Below are 22983 nucleotides of genomic sequence, written 5' to 3'. Positions count from 1 at the left end.
TAATTTTTAAAAAATCAACCAACTGAATTAATGGGGCTTGTTACCTGATGCAATTAAGAAAATTATAGTTTAACATTCCCTCCATTTTAAAATTGCAGTTGTCACCTGTGAGGGATGTAAATAACTGCCTAGGAATTCTGTAAATGTTGGTATAAAAATCAAGATGATCAATACTTCAGCCTTCTTTTAATTTAACAAGGGAAGCAACTGAAGAATGGGAGCCACAGTAATAGAAAGATGATCAGAAGAGGGTTTAAATGTCAAAATGTACATTCCTAATGTCAAGACACCTTGTACTGGCTGATGATTAAAGCAAAACTGTATGCAGATAAATCCAATGACACAGCCATATTTCACCACCTTCAGCGACATGTAGCCTCTGACTCCTTTTGTGCGTCTTTGATAATGTATAGTTGTCTCAATATAAATTTGAGCAAATGGCTCTGACACAGCAAAAACCAGGCAATAAATTAGATTTATATTCGAGAGGCGGAAAAGTAAAATGCATATTTGGCCAAGAACTGTGATTAAGGTAAATAGAAATTGTCTTTAGAATCCAAGAATATTCAAACACTTCTTTCAGTAATTAATGATGGCTGTACAAATAAAGGATTTTCACTTTGATTTATAACTGATACAGAGCCTCAATTATGCAGAGGTGAAAGATATTATAAATTACATTTTAGTCATCAGAAATGTAATTTTTGGGACATAAAATGAATGTTAGGAACTGCCATTTAAATCATTCCCTAAGGGATTCAGGCCCTAAAAAATCAAATGTTTTAAAAGTAATAACAGTTAATTCTAAAGAAAATTTTCTCAGTAGATAATATGTTTTTGTAGAAAGGCCGTATTTACTTTGTCAACCAGATTTCACAAGCTGCCATATTCAGACTTACTTGCCTCTCTCCTACATAGATGCCCACATGTTTCTCATGTGTCTTACAGGTTTGTCAGTGTAGTATCGAGGGAGTGCCGCACTGTCCAAGGTACTGTATCCTGGACAAGACATTAAACCAAGGCCCCATCTGCCCTTTCTGTGGATTGAAAAAATCCTGTGGCACTACCTTGTAGAAGAGCAGGGTGTTCTCCCCTGTGTCCTGGTCATTATTTATCCCTCAACCAGCATCACCAGAACAGATGACCTGGTCATTTATTTCATTGCTGTTGTGGGCTGTGTTTCCTACATTGCAACGGTGACTGCACTTCAAATCACTTTTTTGGCTATAAAGTGCTTTAGGACATCCTCAGGTCATGAAAAGCACTATGGCTGGGATTTTCCTACCCTGCCATGGTGGGACCCGCCCTGGGAGGTTTTGCGGCCCAGCCAAAAGTCCGTTGACTTTTGGCGGGATAGGATGATCCTGGCGGTAGGCACGGCTGGAAAATCCTGCCCTATGTAAATGCAACCTTTTTTCCTTTCTTGCCCTCTTCCTTCTTTCTCTGTTTCATTCTCTTTTTTTCTATTTCTTTTTCAACTTGAAAAGATGGTAATGCTGTTAAAGATCTCTGAGTAGGAACACCTTAATCTTGTTACCTGCTACTTAGTCACCTCCAATAAGCAAATACCACTAAAACTAGATGACTCAGTGAGCAAATTCTATTCCCAGTTTCATACTGAGTCATTCAAGAGTGGAAGCAACCGAATTCAGTCCCTAGTCTGTGTCCCAGGCAGGTATTGCAGGAGTCCACTGAGTCTATCGATTTTGCCAATCAATTTACCATTTTGGATACTGGTGAGGGAAATAGTTTCTCAGGGGAGTGCAGTCAAAGCTGTACCATGGCTGGGGCTCAGCTGCACAGGAGGGGAGGACAAAGAGTGGAAGAACAATAGTGATAGGAGATTCCATAGTCAGGGGATCAGAGAGGCATTTCTGCAGCAATAAATGTAACTCCAGGATGGTGTGTTTCCTTCCTGGTGCCAGGGTTAAGGGTGTTACGGAGCGGCCAAAGGACATCCTCCTGGGGGAGGGTGAACGGCTAGAGGTCATGATCCACATTGGTGCCAATGGCATAGGTAGGAAGAGCGATGAAGCCCTGAAAGCAGATTTTAGGGAGTTAGGAAAGAAATTAAAAAACAGGATCTCAGGAACAGTGATCACAAAATTACTGCCAATGCCACGTGTTAGTGAACATAGTATTGGAGGATTGAGCAATTGGATACGTGGCTGGAGAACTGGTGTAGGAGGGAGGGCATCAGACTTCAGAGGCATTGGGACTGGTTCTGGGGCAGGTGGAACCTCTACAAGCTGGAGGGGTTACACCTTAACAAGACCGGGACTAATATCCTCGTAGAAAGATTTGCTGGTCCTGTTGGGGAGGGTTTAAACTAGCTTGTCAGGGGGATGAGAACCTGAGGGACAGCTCAAATTGGAAGGATGTAAAGCTGGAACAGGAAGTAGGAAAGTGACAAGTGAAATTAGAAGGCAGGCAAAACAAAGGCGAGTATCAACTAAACCTAGAATTCGGAATAATGTCAAAAAGACAAATTTAAGGGCACTCTACCTGAATGCATGTAACATTCACAACATGGTAGACAACTTAAAGTCACAAATAAAGGTAAATGAGTATGATCTAATTGCCATCATAGACCAAAGTCTGGGAACTGAATATTCAAGGATAATCAACATGTAGGAAGGACAGGAAAAATGGAAAAGGAAGTGATGCTGCGCTGATAATAAAGGATGGGATCAGTACATTAGTAAGGGAGGATCTCAGATTGGAAGAACAAATATGGAATCTGAGTGGAGCTAAGAAACAGCAATGGGCAGCAAACATTAGTAGGAGCTGTTTATAGGCCACCAAACAGTAGTGGTAGCGTCAGGCATGGTGTTAATCAGAAGATTAGAGAAACATGTAGCAAGGCTAATACAGTAATCATGGGTGACTTCAATCCGCGTGTAGACTGGGTAAATCTAACAAGTACTAATGCTGTGGAAGACAAGTTTCTGGAGTGTGCTAGGGATAGTTTTCTAGAGCAACTTGTTGAGGAACCAAATAGAGAACAGGCTATTTTAGATCTAGTCTTATGTAATGAGAAAGAGCTAGTTAATGGTCATGTTGAAAAATAACCGTTAGGGATGAGTGACCATAACATAATAGAATTTTATATCATGTTTGGAAGTGAGGTAGTTCAATCTGAAGCCAGGGGATTAAATTTGAACAAAGGAAATTCTGAAGGTATGAGAGGCAAATTAGCTGAGGTAGATTGGGAAAGAACATTAAAAGATATGATGGTACATAGGCGATGGACAGTCTTTAAAATATTATTACATAGTTACAGCAATAACACATTTCTTAAAGGCACAAAAACCCAAAAAGAAAAGTCAGTCAACCGGGGCTAATAAAGGAAGTTTAGAATTGTAAAAATAAAAATACCTGGAAAAACTCAGCAGGTCTGGCAGCATCTGCGGAGAGGAACACAGTTAATGTTTTGAGTCCGTATGACTCTTCAACAGAACTAAGTAAAAATAGAAGAGAGGTGAAATATAAGCTGGTTTAAGGCGGAGGACCTGTCCCACTCCCCCCCTTAAACCAGCTTATATTTCACCTTTGTCTTCATTGAAGAAGATACAAGAAATCTCCCAGAATTAAAGATCCAAAGGACTAGAGACAGTGAGTAATTGAAGGAAATTAGCATTAGTAAGAAGGTTATACTGGAGAAATTAATGGGATTGAAGGTTGATAAGTCCCCGAGACCTGATCTACATCCCAGAGTGTTGAAAGAGGTGGCTATGGAGATAGTAGATGCATCTTCCAAAATTGCATAGATTCTGGAACAGGTTGGAAGGTAGAAAATGTCACCCCACTATTTAAGAAGGGAGAGAGAGAGAAAATGGGGACCTACAGACCCGTTAGTAGGGGCATGTCATAGGGAAAATGCTGGAATCTGTTATAAAGGAAGTGATAAATGGACACTTGGATAATAATGATCTTATTGGACAGAGTCAACATGGGTTTATGAATGGGAAGTCATGTTTGACAAACCTGTTGGAGTTTTTTGAGGATGTTACAAACAGAATTGATAAAAGGGAGTTGATGGCTGTAGTTTATTCGGATTTTCAGGAGGTTTTTGATAAAGTCCCCCACAGGAGGTTGGTTAGCAAAATTAAAGCACATAGGATAGGAGGTAATACACTGGCATGGATTAAAGATTGGTTGACAGGCAGAAAAAATACAGTAGGAATAAATGGGTCATTCTCATGTTTGCAGGCTGTGACTAATGGGGTACTGCAAGGATCAGTACTCGAGCCCCAGCTGTTCACAATATATATCAATGATTTGGATCTGGGGACCAAATATAACATTTCCAAGTTCGTGGATGACACAAAGCTAGGTGGGAATGTGTGTTGTGAGGAAGATGCAAAGTGGCCTCAAGAGGATTTGGACAGAATTAATGTATGGGCAAGAACATGGTAGATGGAATAAACTGTGGAAAAATGTGAGGTTATCCGCTTTGGTAGAAGGAACAGATGTGCAGAGTATTTCTTAAACGATGAGAGATTAGAGAGTGTAGATGTACATAGGGATCTGGGTGTCCTTGTCAATAAGTCACTGAAATCTAACATGCAGGTGCAACAGGCAATTAGGAAGACTAATGGAATATTAGCCTTTATCGCAAGAGGATTTGAGTACAGGAGTAGTGAAATCTTGCTTCAACTGTATACAACCTTAGTTAGACTGCACCTGGAGTAGTGTGTGCAGTTTGGGTCCCCTTACGTTAGGAAGGATATTATTGCCATAGGGAGTGCAGCAAAGATCCACCAGACCTGTTCCGGGGATGGCAGGACTGTCCTATGAAGAGAGATTGGAGAAACTGGGCCTGTATTCTCTAAAGTTTCGAAGAATGAGAGGTGATCTCATTGAAACCTACAAAATACTTTAAGGGTTAGACAGGGTAGATGCAGGTAAGAGGTTTCCCCTGAGCGGGGGAGTCTAGAACCAGGGGACACAGTTTCAAAACTTAGGACTGAGATGAGGGTTGTGAATCTTTAGAATTCTCTACCCCAGAGGGCTGTGGAAGCTCAGTCATTGAGTATGTTTAAAGCAGAGATTGACAGATTTCTAAATACCAATGACATACCAGGATATGGGGATAGTCTGGGGAAAAAGGCATTGAAATGGATGATCAGCCATGATCATATTGAATGGCAGAGCAGGCTTGAGGGGTTGAATAACCTACCTGCTCCTATGTTCTTATGGGCAGAATTTTCTAGCTTGTGGGGGGTGAAGCGGGCAGCAGGCATGGAGGGGGCGCAGACCTGATCACCACCCGTGGCCATTTTACGTGGGTGGGCCAATTAAGGCCCGCCCAGCGTGAATTGCAGCTCCCGAGGACAGCGGGAGTGGGCGGGTGGCGGCGGGGGGTCTGCAATGACTGCCGGGACCAATGGCGACCCAGCGGCCTGTTTTAAAAAGCTGCTACAGCCTTTCCAAGGCTGTGAATCATGGCCAGTGGAAGGGCTCCCCAGAGCGCTGCTGGTGAGCAGGCCAGGCAGAAGGATAGGGCAGGGAGGTACTGTACCCCTCGTTTTTTGGATGATTGCCTTGCTGCTCTCCTCAAGGAGGCGGCAGCACGGCGGGAGGTCCTGGTACCCCAGGACAGGAGGAGGAGGCCCCTCCCACATGACCAAACGTGCCTGGGAGGAGGTGGCAGAGGTGGTGAGCTCCCATGACGTGGTGCGGCGCACCTGGATCCAGTGTCGCAAGCGCTTCAATGACCTGTTGCGCTCAGGAAGGGTGATCACCATGTTGGCATTGGTCACTTAACCCAGCAGGTAGACTTTCCACCCCCAAGTCTGAGTGTAGTGGCTGCATTGAATCATTGACGGCATGTGTACTTCGCTGGGTGGGCCAGCAGATATTGCCCATGCCAAGGTCACCCTGAGAGGGTGGTGATGAGATGGGTTCTGCCCCCACAGCGTGTGGTACACAGAGACCCACATTACTGTTTTGGGGGCAACCTGGAGGAGCTGCACCTAGGCGCAGTGCTGGAACTCCAGAACATGTCAAAGTCAGGATGATGACATGCTGGGAGGGGAGCTTCAAGGTGGCGTTGGCACCGATCAATCTGCTGCCCTCTGCACTCCACATGCTTGCGCCGTGTGGTGCCTAATGTCATGTAGGCAGCATTTGGCTAAGGGGGTGGGGGTGGGGACATGCCTAGCATCTTTGTGTGAGTTTTCGGCAAGAGTGGGGTGAGGAGGCACTGGGGCCCTGATACATCCCACTCTGGTTGGGGTGGGCTGTCTGCAAAGAGAGTCCAGGTACAATTAGCACTAATCAATGCTCTTCTCTCATTTTCACGAGAAGAATGCACATAATGCTGCTAAGCGGTTGAGGACTGGCGGAGGGCTGGCTCAGTTAGCGATTCTCAGTCGTTTCCGGCAGGAGGTCCTAGATTTTGAGAGGCGCCATGTGCCCAGGTCCACCGGTGTCAGTGAGGCTGGGGTGCCACGGGCAGGTATGTTTGCCCATCAGTGAAGTCACCATTGTTCTCCCAACAGCCATGGCAGTGCTGAATGCTCAGTGATTGAAGTTTGCAACATGGCTTGACCATTGCTTATGGAAGGGTGAGCGCATAATGATCCGGGGGACAGGATCTACGTTAACTGATCCAATGTCCTTGCTCTTCCTTTCAGCATCAGCGGAGCAGGGCTGGGAGGAGGAGCAGCAGAGACCCCCCTCTCACACCTGGGGGCCCTGAAGTCTCACCAGCGTCACACCATCTCTGCTAGGCAGGCACCAGTGCAGATACGAGCACCTCGGTGGGAATTAGAACATTGGCTAGTGTACCGGGGCACAACGGTGAGGGCACTTCACAGTCGCTGGAGGAGCTGACAGAGTCAGAGAGTGCCCGTGGTGCCAGTAGCCAGAGGACTGCAGGAGACCAGGCATATGCTCAGTCGGTGCCTGATGATGTGCCTCTGGAGTCGTCTGTGACACAGCAAATGCAGGAAATGCGGCCGGGTATGCAGGAGCATCTGGTGGAGATACATGAGGCTATGCTTGGCTTGGTGTCCATGGTGGAGGATCTACGCAGACTATCGCTGAAGCAATGAGCCTCATGGCCGAGCGCCATGCGTCCTCCATGGAGAGAGTGCCGACTATCGTGGAGAGGCTCCTCCAGGAGACCCATCTGGGCTTCCTGGGGATGCGCCCGGACCAACAAGCCCTCACATTGGCATTGACCTCAGCTGGTCAGTGCCAGTGTGGGAGGTGGCCTGGGCACCAAGTTTCCCAGCTCGGTGCTCATCCATCCACGGTGAGCAAAGAGGTCTGAAGTGACCTCACGTCAGCGCAGCAGCTGCCTGTCATCTCTGTGGGCTCCTCTCAAGGCGCTCCGGATGAGAGTGGCAGCTCCTCCGCCTCTCTGCCAGTGATCGTTGCATCCGGTGAGGCTGTGATGACTGGGGAGATGTCAGCTGTGGAACTGACAGCTCCCTCCCAGGCGGGGCCAGCATAGGCTCCACAGACCAGAGGACGACCGCCAAGGTATTGAGGCCAAAGGACAGCAGAGTCAGCAGGCTGTCTCAGAAGCCACTCCGAGCAATGGGGCAGCACCAAGATGTAGTACCCATAAATGTAAGCCTAAGGCACCTCACATCATGGGTTTCTCACTGGTGCTTTTGTGTTGGCCCTAGATTAGAGAGTATTTTTTTTTTAGTTGTAAAAATGTTTTGGATTCATTTTGTTATACCATATGATGGATCAAAATAAAATCCACATGTGTTACCATCTGAAAACGTAAACATAAGGCACCTTAGGCACACCACGGATTTATCACTGGCACTTTTGTGTTGGCCCCCAATGAGGTCTTTATGAGTTGGTGTGATGTTGAACACCTTTGTCATTTTGTTTGAAGTTTCTTTGAATGCAATATTAAATTCAGACATGTCACCGTGGCTGAGGGTGCCTCTTCTCTTCAGTAGGTGATGGTTTCCAATAATGTAATGAGTGTTTTGTGGGACATTCAGCTTTATTAACAAGGACCTTAGTTACTGATCTTAACCAGGCAGATTTTGCACTTAAGTCTCGAATATGGAGCCTATAGCCCAGGCTTGTCCTGGAGGTCCGTATGTGGTGTACTAGCTGAAGATTCATTGGATTAAAGTCTTCCGGGTGTCCCTGACTCCCTGGAGTATGCCCGGGTCAGTGTCTACCCCCTCAACATTTCCCTGTGCGTGCTCATCCTCGGACTCATCGTGTGCAGCCGCAGCCACTGTGTCTACATCTTCATCATCCACAGCATCCTCCCTTTCCAGCGCCAGATTGTGGAGAGCGCAGCATGCAACCACTATCAGCGACACACAATCTGTGGGGTACTGGAGTGTGCCCCCGAGCGATCCAGGCATCAGAAGCGCATATGAGAAGGCCGATGGCTCTCTCCACCGCAGTCCTTGTGGAGGCTTGGCTCCTATTGTACCGCTGCTCAGCTTTTGTTCTTGGATGGTGGAGAGACGTCATGAGCCATCCTTTGAGGGATAGCCTCATGTCACCCAGGATGGATGGCTATCCATCCAGCCGTGCTGGAGCACTGAAGAGATCTGGCATCTGGGAGTATCTGAGGATGTAGGCGTCATGGGAGCTGCCAGGGTACCTTGCACAGACTTGTAGAATCTGCATCCTGTGATCACACACTATCTGCACATTCATGGAATGGAAGCCCTTCCTGTTGACGAAGGCACCGGGCTCACCTGCTGGCGCCTTGATGGCCACATGTGTGCAGTCTATTGCACCCTGGACGTGGGGGATGCCAGCATTGGCCACGAAGCCTCTGGCTCGCTGTGCCTGACTTGGCTGGTCCCAACGGAAATGGATGAAGGTCAATGCATGGCTGAACAGAGCATCTGTAACCTGCTTGACACAAGTGTGGACAGCTGATTGGAAGATACCACAATGATCACCCACCGACCCCTGGAAGGAGCCAGAGGCATAGAAGTTGAGGGCAGTTGTGACCTTTAGAGCCACTGGCATGGGTTGTCCACCCACACAGTTCGCGGAGATCTCAGGCCCAATCATCTGACAGATAGAGCTGACTGTCTCCCTTGAGAGACGGAGCCTCCTTCGGCACTGCACCTCAGACATATTGAGGTAGCTGCTTCGCCGTCTGAATACCCTGGCAGCAGGATAGTGGCGTCTTCTGCTGCCACTTCCGCCTTGGACTACCTCTTGGACCTGCACCACTTGCGCCTGCGCCTGACCTCCCAAAGGTGGCTCCTATGGAGGCTGAATGTGTACTCCTGGCTCCTCCCCATTCTAGCCCTCCCTTCCTCAGAGGACGTGCGTCCAGTGGAGAGCTCATCTCCCATTCCCAGGCTAAGGGAAGGCTTCCTGAAACCTGCAGGCACAGAAAAGATTCATATAGTTATAAAGTCATAGAGGTCTACAAAACAGAAAAAGGCCTTTTGGCCCATCGAGTCTGCGCTGGTCAAACAAGTACATAACTATTCTAATCCCATTTTCCAACACTAGGCCCATAGCCTTGTATACCATGACATTGCAAGCACAAGTGCATTCCTCACTGCAGAGTGCTGACCTGAAGGTTAAGAGCCCAGACCAAGCAGCTGGTACGCGTTTTGAAGTATTGCAGATCACACAGGCAAGTATCAGCAACTTTGAAAAATCAATATTTGACAGGGCACATTCGCGACCCCACTGAGCCCTCTTATCCTGCCCGTGGATGAGGTTTATACGAATGTGTCCTGTCCGTTGCGCCCGTGCACCGACCCGAAGATTGCACAGGCACCGAAAAATCGCAGTCGATTGGTGCCTCAAGGGCCTTAAGTGGCCGGTTAATTGATGGCGGGCACACATCAGAGATCAAAGTGCACCCGCCCAACGAAATACCGTGATGGCGCGCGGTGACACCGGGACATCACCGCGGGTCATTTTACGCTCGTGCGTGCGGGACCTGCCTTCGCACACCAACGGGAAAATTCTGTCCTATGTTCATCTTAGACAGATAGGCACTTGGGGAGTTACATTTGGTGTTCATGTTTTGGACAGGAGAGGAAAAATAAACTCATTTGAGATTTCCCTTCCTCTTTTTATCAGGTAACCTCTGTAAGTAGGTGTATGGATGTGGATACCAAAATTAAAAGAAGATCAGATTCAACTTCAAAACACTTTCTGCTCTGAAACAGTGTTAAGAGGATGTTAACTTCAGAGATTATTTCAAACCCAGTGCATCTTTCTAGATATTCTTCAGACCTCTCAGGATTGCAATTCCTCCCAGTTGATCATTGCCAGAGGAAACAACAGCGTAGGGAACAATGCCCCTCTAAGGGGGGACATTGCCCACTCCCACATACTATATAAGGAGCGTCCCACCCACAAAGCTTGTGCTTGGTTACTCCTGTAGTATTGAAAGAGGCAGCCTTCTTTCTCACCTAGTGTCTGATGAATGACTGTCTCTACTTGATGTAACAATGGGCAGCATTGGAACATCAGCCAGGAGTACAATTCAGCGACTTGAATTAAAAAAACCTGCATTTATATAGCACTTTTCATGACTACCAGATGTATCAAAGGGCTTTATAGCCAATGAAGTGCTTTTGAAGTGCAGTCACTGTTAAAATGTGGAAAACATCAGAGACAGAATCTTCGGGTCAGCGAGCGGGGGTGGGCCCTGCTCGCCGACGCATAAAGTGACGCACGGTGACTTCAGGCGTGCGTCCCGACGTCACCGCGCGTCATTCAGATCCTCAGTTTGGCAGGCGCGCAGTGGAGTCGGCTGCACACCAGCCGAACTGTCAAAGGCCTATTAAAGCCATTTAGATTCTAATTAAGATAATTAACTGAGCTGCCCGTCCAAACTTCAGATTGGCGGCAGGTGAAGAGCCCAGGCGGCCTTCACATTTATCATGAAACCTCATTCTCGGGCAGGATGAGGATTCATGAAGGGTTTATAAATTAAATAAATTTTTAAATTAAACTTCCTTGACATGTCCCAGCTCATGTGACACTGTCCCGTGAGGGGACATGTCTTAAAAATTTTTCTTTTCTTTATTAAAATTTTTAAAAATCAAAATAATCTCCCTGAGGCAGCTCTGTGCCTCAGGGAGATTTCTGTGCTCTTTCGCTTGCATGCACAAAAGAGCGCAGGGCCCAACTCAGCCTACTCTCCCCGCCTGCACAGGGAGCGCACAGCGCTTCCGGGTGCGTGTCACGCTGAGGGGGCCTCAATTGGCCCGCCCACATAAAATGGCAGCGCGCAGCCGACGGCAGGCGGTGTTCAGCTGCACGCTTGCCCATGCCCGCTCTTGCCTAGCCCCCCCCACCCCCGACCGACAGGGAGAAAATTCTCCCCCAGGAAACAAGATCAAAGGCTCAGAGCAACAAAAATCAAGTTGCTTGTGCATTAATTCCCTACTTGGTATTCCTGGCCCAGAGCTTTGCATTATGGGGTGCTCACGTCAAGAACCTGAGCACATCTATGTAATTTAACAAAATAAAAACACATGCACTAAAACTGCACTTTTGAAGTTGCCTTCAAAACGTAGAATCAGACAGCACGGATGGAGACCAGTTGGCCCATCGTGCCTGTGCCGGCTCTTTGAAGGAGCTTTCCAGTTAGTCCCCTTCCCTTGTTTTCTCCCCATGGTCCTGAACTTTTTTGCCTGTTCAAGTATGTTGGCCACTCCTTTTTGCAAGTTGAATTGAAGCTGCTTCCACCACCCTCTCAGGCAATGAATTCTGGCTCATGAAAAACTGATGCACAAAAACATTTCTCTTCATCTCCCCCTCGGTTCTTTTTTTTGACGATTATATTTGTGTCCTTTGCTTATTGACCCTCCTGCCAGTGGAAAGCACTTTCCTCTATTTACTTCAATAAAAAAGCTCACTTGTTTCCACATCATGATAACTGGGTTAAATTAGGAAGAAAGAAACAAACTGCCACTTTTTTGGCTCCTATTACAGCCTCAGTTCCTTACAACCATAGAAGTACTTTTAAAGTATTGTCATTGTAGGAAACACAGCAGTCAATTTGAGCACAGCAAGTTCCCACAAACAGCCATGAAATAAATGAACCAAATAATCTGCTTTTTCATTAATGTTGGTTGAGAGATAAACGTTGGCCAGGTCCTGGGGAGAACTCCCTTGTTTTTCTTTGAAATTGTGCGATGAAATCTCTTGCTTCCACCTGAGAGGGCAGACTGTTTAACATCCTGAGTCAAAAGGCAACACCTCTGACAGTGCAGCACTCCCTCAGTTCTGCACTGAAGTGTTAGTCCAGTTACTGGGCTATAGTCACTGGATGCCCAGTTCATAATCTTCTGCCTCAGAAGCAAGTGTCTACCACTGAACCATGACTGACACTCGAGAAATCTCTCTTATAATATTTAGGGAAAAGATGGTGTAACTCAGTAATATAATCCCTTCTTAAATGGCCTTTGACTGAGACCAAGAAGAGGAGATGGATTCTCAGCGAGAAACAGAGAATGCCATTTCATCACAAGGCTGCAGTTGACTGCATGGAAGCTTTGAGGACAACAAGTAGTGCCGGGCCTCTTTAAAGTCTCCTGCCTTTTCATCAGCTTTGCTGACTAGTTTTGCCACTTTGAATCAGGGGGTGACCTAAGCTCCTGTTGTCATTGCTGTCCATTGGTATAAAGATGTAGATTTTTACATTAACAGAGTTGGGGCAGCTTGTTTTGAAAGCACTTCTTATGCCTTTGTCCTCCGGTTCGCCAGCTCAAAACCAAAGGGTCACAAAGTGTCTGAAGACCGTCGGCAAAAATAAGGAACATCAGGCATTGCAAGATTAGGTTTACCTGAAACCTTTCAAGTCCTTCACTTGAATGAACAAAGACAGCACAATAGGAAGGGAAGAGGAAGACATCCTTGTGCCTCTCTGCAGCAGATGTAAAAGCTACTGGGTAAATCAGTGTTGACAACAACGCAAACTTCAGAATCCATCAAGGGAACTCTAATCTACTTCAGAAACTAAACCCCAATTTCACTCTCTGTACCACTTCAAAGACAAAATGTAACTCAAAGCCATTGAGAGCTTTTCCCAAAGCCTAATGAACTAATGCAAGCTTGAACTGGATTCCTATCAGTGCACTGAATCAAATGAGCAATTCTTTCCACAGTGTTCTCACCCTCCTGGCCCTTTATAAATCCCAGTTGCTCTGATGAGACCAATCTGTAGAACCAAGGATCAGATGATTGAAAAGCTGATCAGGGAAGCATGAAATAGGACACACATCAAAAATTATAGTCAGATCCTACTTGAGAAACAAGTTGAAATCTTAGCCTTTGGGAAAATATGGGAAAAAGCTTTGAGATCTTCATAGAATGGTCATTTTCCCCTGGGGATTGTTGCATGTGCAATACATGGGAACAAGAAGAGGCCATTCAGCCCCTTGAGCCTGTACTGCAATCCAGTTAAATTTTGGCTGATCTGTATCATAACACCATTGGCTCCATAAACATTAATATTTTTGCCTAACAAAAATCTATCAGTTTCATTTTTGAAATTTTTAATTGGCTCCCAGCTTTTTGTGGGGAGAAAGTTCCAGATTTACACTCCCCTTTGTGTGAAGAAGCGCTTCCTGACATCACCTCCGAACTGTCTAGCTCTAATTTTAGGGTTATGCCCTTCAAGTCTGGACTATTCCGCCAGAGGAAATATTTTCTCTCTATCCGCCCTATCCTTTAGTCATCTTAAAAATCTTAATTAGGTCCCAAATTAGTCTTCATGGGCAAAGGAAATACCAGCCTAGCCTATGCAGCCAGCCCTCATTATTTAACCCGTATAATCCTTACAGTGTACTGTTAGTGCTCACTACAAAGTCAATGTTTAAACACTACTTTCTTGAGGTGACTTTCAGGAATTTTGTCCTTTCTCTGCAGGTGTCTTCCAGGCTTCTCAGGGCAGTTTTGTGAGGAAGAGATTGATGAATGCAGATCTGGGCCTTGCCTCAATTATGGGCTCTGCCTGGACTACGTCAATGGCTACTCCTGTACCTGTGCACAAGGTAAGCCCAGTGCATGAAGCTTCCACTTGTGGGGGTGGGGGGTGGGGTTGGGGTTGTAGTGCGGGTTGGTCGATGGGTGGGTGGGAGATGGGGTGGGGTGTTGGGGGTGTGGGGGGAGTGGGGGTGGAGGGGTTTGGGTGGGGGGGGTGGGGCATGGGAGAGCGGGTAGGAGGAAGTTCACATGGAGCATAAGCACTGACTAGACCTATTGGGGCCCAATGCCTGTTTCTATATGGTAACTTTGAAGTATTCTATGTGTATAGCAACAGTTGTCCCTTGTGTCGGTTATCTATTTGACTCCATCAATGTAGTGTAGAAATGTTTTGTATGTATGTACAGTCAATCCTCATTACAACTGAACAAGGAGTGTGTTGTTCTATATCAGTTCATGTCATGCAAGCCTGGGCTATTTAAATGCATACATCAGAATTTCCTTTGGGACCAAGAAAAATACTTACAAGAAAAGAACACTTGTCGTAATGGAGGTTGGTAAAGCCAAGACTCCCAAAGAAGCCCCTTCCAAAACAATTACACTGCTGTTTTATATTTCCTGTGATGTGATGCGAATCTTACACAAAAGCTGGAGCTTAAATATTCCAAGTTCAATGTTTCTTCCTTTTCCCCATCCGCCTACTCGACGTTCCATGTCATTTGATTCTTTGTAACTATTTAAATGTTAAAGATAATTATAAAATGTTGTCTTTATAAAGAGCTTTGTGTACAACCAGCACACACTGGAAAATCTCAGACACACTTGCCTGCCAGTTTCTGTCCACTGAAATGATTGGGCATATTCCTGAAGGTTTCGTCACATGAACCCCTGCTACCAACTGTTCCACCTAGTCAATTGGCCCGTTGCGGCATGTCCAATAATATTATGACCATTACATGGGATATATGGCACAAAACAGGCCATTCGGCCCAACCAGCCCATTCTGTTGCTTATGTTCCACTCGAGCTCCCTCCCATCTTTCTGGATCTAAATCTACCATTGTAACCAATGATTCTCCTCATATGCTTGACTGGTTTCCTTTTAAATGTATCTATACCATTAGCTTCAACCACTGTGTGTGGCAGTGAGTTCCACATTCTCATCACTCTGGGTAAAGAAGTTTTTTCTGAATTCCCTATTGGATTTCTTAGTGACTGTCTCATATTGAGGGCCTCTAATCATGTTCTTCCGCACAAGTTCTCTCCGAATCTACTCGATCAAAATCTTTCGTAATTTTAAAGATCTCTATTTGGTCACCTCTGCCCTTTTTCAAGAGAGAAGAGACCTAATCTCTCAATCAATTCCTGATATGTATACCCTCACATTTTTGGTATCATCCTTGTAAATCTTCTCAGCATCCTCTCCATTGCCTCTAAATCCTTTTTACAATATGGCAACCAGAACTGTATGCATTACCCTAAATGGGGTCTGATCAAGGTTCAACACAGGTTTAGCAAACCTTCCCTACTTTTCAATTCTATTGCTCTTGAAATAAGGCCCAGGAATTGGGTTTGCTTTCATTATGGCCTTGCTAACCTTTGGCGCAATATTTAGTGATTAATGTGTTTGTACTCTGAAATCCGTTTGCTCCTCTACCCCACCTAGGCTCATATTTCCTAGGTAATAAGTGACCTCTCTATTCTTCCTACCAAAATGTATTTTTAAAATTCTTTCATGGGGTGTGGGCATCGCTGGCTAGGCCAGTGATTATTGCCCATCCCTAACTGTCCTTACGAAGGTGGTGGTGAGTCGCCTTCTTGAACCGTTGCAGTCCATGTGGCGTAGGTACACTATAGTGATGTTAGGGAGGAACTTCAACAATTTTGACCCAGTGACCGTGAAGCAACAGAGATATATTTCCAAGATGGTGTGTGGCTTGGAGGGGTACTTTCAGGTGGTAGTTTTCCCATGCATCTGCTGCCCTTGTCCTTTTAGGTAGAAGAGATCATGCGTTTGGAAGGTGCTGTCGAAGGAACCTTGTTGAGTTGCTGCAATACATCTTGTAGATGCCACTGTGCATTGATGGTGGAGGGAGTGAATGTTTAAGGTGGTTGATGGGGTGCCAATCAAGCGGCTGCTTTGCCTTGAATGGGGTCAAGCTTCCTGAGTGTTGTTGGAGCTGCACTCATCCAGGCAAGTGGAGAGTATTCCATCACGCCCCTGACTTGAGTCTCGCAGATGGTGGACAGGCTTTGGGAAGTCAGGAGGTAAGTTACTCACTGCAGAATGCCCAGCTTCTGACCTGCTCGTTTAACCACAGTACTTGTATGGCTAGTCCAGTTCAGTTTCTGGTCAATGGTAACCCCCAGGATGTTGATAGTGGGGGATTCAGCGATGGCAATACCATTGAGTGTCAAGGTTCATAGCCTGACCCTCCCTATCTATCTCGTGACCCTCCCAATTGAATCTATAAATACAGGCCTAGCTGGCGACATCCTGTGAAAGATTAGATTCTCTCTTGTTGGAGATGGTCATTGCCTGGCACTTGTGTGGTGTGAATGTTACTTGCCACATGTCAGCCCAAGCCTGGATATTGTCCAGGTCTTGCTGCATTTGGACATGGACTTCTTCAGCATTGAGGAGTCGCAAATGGTGCTGAACATTGTGCAATCATCAACGAACATCCCCACTTCTGACCTCATGATGGAAGGAAGGTCATTGATCAAGCAGCTGAAGATGGTTGGGCCTAGGACACTACCCTGAGGAACTCTGCAGTGATGTCCTGAAGCTGAGATGATTGACCTCCAACAACCACAACCATCTTCTCTTGTTGGAGATGGTGATTGCCTGACACTTGCGTGGCACAAATGCTACTTGTCACTTATCAGGCCTAGCCTGAATGTTGTCCAGGTCTGGCTGCATATGGACACAAACTGCTTTACTATACCTGGAGGTTATGTGCTTCAGAGACAAATTGCTGGGGTGGGATTTGAACCCTTAATGTTCGGATTCAAAGGCTAGTTTTCTCGCAACAGAGTCATGGCTGACAATATTTGTGGTGTACAATTGGACAGAACAGAACTTGGAAGATAATTAAGGTTACTTGGCTTTTTTTAACTATTCTAAATGTTTCTGACATTTATTATGACTAGGCTTCAAAAATACTTAATTAACTGTAAAGCACTGACAGACATCCAAAAAAAATGGGATTCGGTTATGTAAGGAGGTTGCAATGAAGATACAAATTCAAATGAAACTGTGGGAATTATTTTTATGGTCTTTCCCAGAGTTTCAATTCTTCCCTAGCTTTACATTCTGGTTACATTTTAAGAATCCTGAAAATGTCTTTTTTCTCTTTACATATATTTGGTTTCTGAAGAGAACATGGTGTAAATTTGATGGCGTAGCACATATGGTGTAAAATTTCAAATGTTCTAAGCATGATTCAGTCAGAAACTTGTGAGTTCAAGTCCGCCCCCAGAGACTTGAGGTCATGAAAGATGCAATATAAATGCCAGCCTTTCCTTCTCAAAATTGGAATTTGATCAGGATTTGACCAGGATCAGAATCAGGATTTTGATATAAAAGGGCCCTTGAAGGTTGGTATAACCAACCAATGAGCATCTAATGACAACAACAACAACTTTTTAAGTATAGCACTTTAATATAATAAAACATCCCAGGGCACATCAGAAGAGCAATATAAAACAACTTTTGACCCTGAGCCACATAGGGTGATATTAGAGCAGACATGGTCAAAGAGGTAGGCTTTAAGGAATGCCTTGTAGGAGGAAAGAGCGGGAATTCCAGAGCATAGCGCCTAGGCAGCCACAAGCATGGCTGCCAATGGTGGAACATTTAAAATTCAGATGCTCAAGTGGCCAGAATTAGATGAGTACAGACATCTTGGAGGATTGTGAGGCTGGAGGAGATTACAGAGAGTTTCTTTTATTCTTTCACAGGATGTCGCCAGCTAGGCCTGTATTTATAGATTCAATTGGGAGGGTCACGAGATAGATAGGGAGGGTCAGGCTATGAAGGTATTTGAAAACAAGGATGGGAATTTTGCATAACTGGGAGCCAAGGTAAGTCAGCGAGCACAGGGGTGATGGCTGAATGGGACTTGGTGTGAGTTTAATCACATTAAGGCAGCAGAGTTTGGATGACCTTAGGTCAATGGACGGTAAATTTGAGAGGCCGGCCAGGATTACATTGGAATAGTAGAATCCAGAGGTAACGAAGGCATGGATGAGTGCTACTGGAACAGCAGACCTGCCACCGGATGTATCTTTTGGGTTGACTTTGAGGCTGGATTTGGCTTTAATTGCTGGAGAACAGAGTCAGCTTGTTATGAGGTTGACTCTACCTGAGTAAACAGATTGTAAACAAAATGAAGGATCTCCAAGAGTCACTTGCAGGCCTGTGAGGAGATTGTGTAGCCTGAAAGATTATGTGTGGGAGAAGTCAGTTCGAGATAGGAGCCAGCTTTGACATTTAGGATAACTGCTGCATTGAGGCTGGGGGTGTGTTGGTCCTGCATTTGGTTAGGAAGATGTGCCTTTCAGATGAGACTTTAAACTGAGACCCTGCCTGTCCTGTCAAGTAAAAGACCCTATGTTACTATTTCGAAGAAGAGCAGGGGAGTTCCCCTGAGTGTCCTGGTCAATATTTATCCCTCAATCAATGTCACTTAAAACAGATTATCTGGTAGTTATCACCAGATGTTTTTCAAGCTCCCTCCTGCATTTCCTATATTACAACAGTGACAGCCTTTCAAAACTACTTCAGTGAAGCACATTGGGACATCCCAAGTTCAGGAAGGCATGTCACATAATACTGCACTCATTGCACTGGGGGTGCCAGCTGAGGATTTGTGCTCAAGTCTCTGAAGAGAGACATCAACCCATGACCGTTAACTGAACCGGGCTCTGACTGTTTGAAGCAAGGGTTATGACATAAAATTTACCGCATGTTCTTCAGAAACCAAATATATACAGGGGAAAAAAAATCATTGTCAGGGTTACCTCTGAGGTCTGTGGCCACTTTAAAATGGCATGGGAAGCAGGTTACTATTTAACTGGGGGACAATATTGGCAATGTGGAAAGATTGTTAAAAATATGGTCCGAGTGTAATTTGAATGCGCTACCCATTGTGACCTTTCTGCATAACCAGATCACAGCAGCTCATTAAAAGTCAGCTTCCTACAAAGTACAGGACAAGCATATCTCCTTCAATCTCTTTGAGATTCAAAGTGCATTTCTTAATAGATCAGGCAGCTTTCTAAATCCTGCCATCTTTTGTATGAAAGCTGCTTTAATAATGCATTTTATTTTTCATGGGTCTTTTATGTTCCGGCTTCAAAGCATCAGTGATTTTTATCGTGCCTTCCACATGATGGAACCATTATTTCAGCAACTCATTTTTATTTATTTTTTAACTGCAGTCTTATATCTTTTCACTGATCTTACATACCGTTAACAAATGCTACCTACAATTGTACATCTAAAGGAATGATCCCCTAGACAGCAACAACTTGCGTTTATGTAGCACCTTCAACACATTAAAACTCCACAATTGTGTTTCACAGAAGCATTACTAAACAAAATTTGATACCAAGTTACATAAGGAGATATTAGGACAGGTGACCTGGTCAAAGAGGTAGGTTTTAAGGAGCATCTTAAAGAAGGAGATAGAGGTAGAGAGATGAAGGATTTAGGGGAAGAATTCTAGAGCTTGAAGTCTTGGTGGCTGAAGACAAGGCCAGCAATGGCGGAGCCATGAAAATTGGGGATGTGCGAGGGGCTGGAGGAGCTCAGAGATCTTGGAGGATGTGGGGCTGGAGGGTGTGGGGCTGGAGGTGGTTACAGAGATAGGGAGGGGTGAGACCATGAAGAGATTTGAAAATGAGGAAAATAATTTTAAAATTGAGGCATTGCCAGACTGGGAGCCAATATTGATCAGAATGGGTGATGGGTGAATGGGTCTTGGTGCTAGTTAAGGTACCAGCAGCAAAGCTTTGAACAGCTCAAGTTAACTGTGGCTTTCTGTGAGTTAGCTTCAGCCTGTACAACCTGCTTACTCTCAGACAATTGCTCTCACACACCACACCCCCAACCACTACCTGCTTCCCTTCTCTCTGTGTGTTCTTCCTTTGAAAGCTTGGTATATATTATCCTTTTGAATCTCTTTTGTTTCTGGCAGGTTGGACAGGAACATACTGCCAAGTGGACATCAATGAGTGCCAACCAAATCCTTGTGTCTATGGCATTTGTGTCCAGAATACACCACGCCCTGGCTACACCTGCTTCTGCATCCCAGGATTTGTGGTGAGTCACTGAGCTCTAATTATTCCCTAGCTATACAATGGCTTTGTTCATCAACTTTTTTGCTTACTCCTTAAATAAAATCATAAAATTGGCAAACAGATGAGCTGGAACCTTCCCTGTGGCTCGTGGGACAGCTAGACCCATCCAATTAGAAAGAAAGACAGAATTTGCATTTATATAGCATAGAATTACAGAATGATTACAGCACAGGAGGAGACTATTCAGTCTGCCTTGCCTGTGCTAGCTCTCTGTAAGAGCGATTCAGCTAGTCCCACTCCTTAGCCCTTTCCCCCTAGTCCTGAAAATCTTTTCTGTTCAGATAATTATCCAATTCTGTCCTGAAAGCCATGATTAAATCTGCCTTCACCACAATCTCAAGTGGTGCATTCTGGATCTGAACATTCTGGATCTCATCTGTATGAAAACAGTTTCCTTCATCTCCCCCTCTGCTTCCTTTACCAATTATCCCTCATGTTACCGGCCCTGCTGCCACTGTGAACAGATTCTCCCTCTCTATACTCTATCAAAACCCTTCATGATTTTGAACGCTTGTATTAAATCTCCGCCAAAACCTTGTCTGCTCTAAGGAGAACCATTCCAGTCTCTCTATACATTAACCTCATTCCTGTTATCATCCCAAAAAATCCCATCTGCACCCTCTTCAAGGCTTTACACAGGATATATGGCACAGAAACAGACTATTTGGCCCGTTTGGTCTGTGCTAGCTTTAATGCTCCACACAAACCTCCACCTTTCATAACCTCAGGACTTCCCATAGCTCTGTCAATGAAGTACAGCTGAAGTGCAGTCATTGTTGTCATATAGGAAGTGTGGCAGCCAATTTGCACACAGCAAGCTCCAACAAACAGCAATGTAATAATGACCTGATAACCTGTTTCAGTTGGTTGAGAGATAAATGTTTACCAGAACATTGACAGTAACTCTCTAGCTTTTCCTCAAAGTAGTGCTTCGGAATCCTTCACATCTACATGAGTGGGATTTAACACCTCATCCAAAAAACAGTGCCTCTGACAGTGCAGTGCTCCCTCGGTACTGTACTGGTTAATTGTTCAATTGATCATGCAGGACACCACTGTAATTTTTCTCATGATTGAGAAAGTCAAGAGCTATCTATTTTTAATTTTAATGACTTTCTATATAGCTCCCTGTGTTAGAGACAAGTTTTGTAATGCTAAATGAACATTGGTATTGAGTAAAAATAACAGAGGCCTGGATTTTCTGGCCTGGGTTGGTTGCAACTGTTGCTTTCAAACAACTTAATTTGAGGAGGTCAGACTGAATAGCAGAGGTGAACATTTGGTTCAGATTTGCATTAGATGCCTGCACTGCTTGTCAAACAGTGTCAACTGCACATTCACAAGGTGATTAGACTGAGATGATTAAAACCCATTTGATGTCAGTGAGTTTAGCCAAGCTTCAGATGATGTGAATTTGCATTCTCTTTGCCCTTTCTCTTGCCAGCTATCATACCCTTCCCACTAATGGAAGTGTCTTTGGAAATGACTTATAAGGACTTTATGCTCTGAGCCAAACACAGGGCTCAAACATGATACTTGCTGTGTTACCTGGTTTGAGACACAACAGCAACAGCAATGAAAGCAGTACAGTAGCACAGAATGCAGTGAAATACCATCCAGGTTTTCTGCTTCTGTTTGCCAGAACGTTCAGCAGTGTGGACGTAGGCTATGGTCAACCTCTGTTTTGCCTGAGGTACCTCCTACAGCCAGATAGTCAACACTTGGTACTTTGTCTTGTCGCACAAGGTCCATTTCTGATCTATACTGACCTATAGCTGATTCAGTTCAGAGCCTAGCATGCTGGCAGAATATAGTGAACCAGAATTTGCTGGGAAAGTAATGGTGAGTGTACCACGGTAAATGTAAATCATCCAGCAACTCATGGTGAGGAAGAGATGTCACGTGAACTGTGACTCGCCACAAATTGCTGGATGATTTGTGCCATTTCGACGTTAGCCTTGCGAAAACGGGAGCTCATCCTCGCCAGCTGTTTGATGGAGTTGCTATATTTGCACATTAATTATCTAACACAAAGTTGTATCGCTTAATATTTATTAGTGAAATGCTAATTAACATCTTCACCCCAGAAAGGGAACAGCATAAACTGTGGAGTCTCATTCCTGCAGGTGATAAATTGTTACTGGAGATTTAAACTATTTTAAATTTAAATTTTTAATGCTTTTTTCTTATTCTCTTTTCTGTATCTTTTTTCTCACTTGGCCCAACCTTCCTTTCCTTCTCATTATTTCTTTTTCTGTATATGATTTGACTCGAATTCACCCTATTTTCTTCTCCATCATTCCTCAGTTCCTTAACCAATGAGGTTAAGAATCGATAAAGGAACTTGACCCTGATCTTATTGTTCACTAAGGTCCCAGATGGTTCATTGCCCTCACCATGCTATTATCAGCTCACACTTCCAGGAACTGACAGGACAAAAAAATGTTTGAGCTGAAAGGTGACGGAAAAGGTCTAACTAACATGACATGTCACAAGATGTGCATCTCCAGCACCTTCTGGGCCATTAGCAATTTGGCTTCATGGGGCTCCTTGCAATTTGCTGTCTGTTGTGGCTTAAATTCCTGACCCCTGCTCCCAGCATAGCTCCTCATCAAGGGCACTCAGCGTCAAAATGGATTCCCAAGATGAATGCTCAGGGTAGGTACTGAGTGATGATGAAAACCTCAAGTCCCATCCTACC

General features: G+C 45.0%; 1 protein-coding gene across 1 annotated transcript in view; it reads left to right on the top strand.

Annotated features, from left to right (window-relative positions):
• LOC144681100 (uncharacterized) overlaps window positions 1-22983 on the top strand; it is a 194753-nt gene that overhangs the window by 126194 nt on the left and 45576 nt on the right. Inside the window, exons 5-6 of the mRNA XM_078542831.1 lie at window positions 13861-13985; window positions 20120-20244. Coding sequence (XP_078398957.1) covers window positions 13861-13985; window positions 20120-20244 — 250 coding nt within the window. The remainder of the gene's footprint in view (window positions 1-13860; window positions 13986-20119; window positions 20245-22983) is intronic.

This window comes from Cetorhinus maximus, chromosome 5 (genome assembly GCF_964194155.1).
Source record: "Cetorhinus maximus chromosome 5, sCetMax3.hap1.1, whole genome shotgun sequence".
NCBI classification, from domain to species: domain Eukaryota; kingdom Metazoa; phylum Chordata; class Chondrichthyes; order Lamniformes; family Cetorhinidae; genus Cetorhinus; species Cetorhinus maximus.
This window is presented reverse-complemented; position numbering and strand designations above follow the sequence as displayed.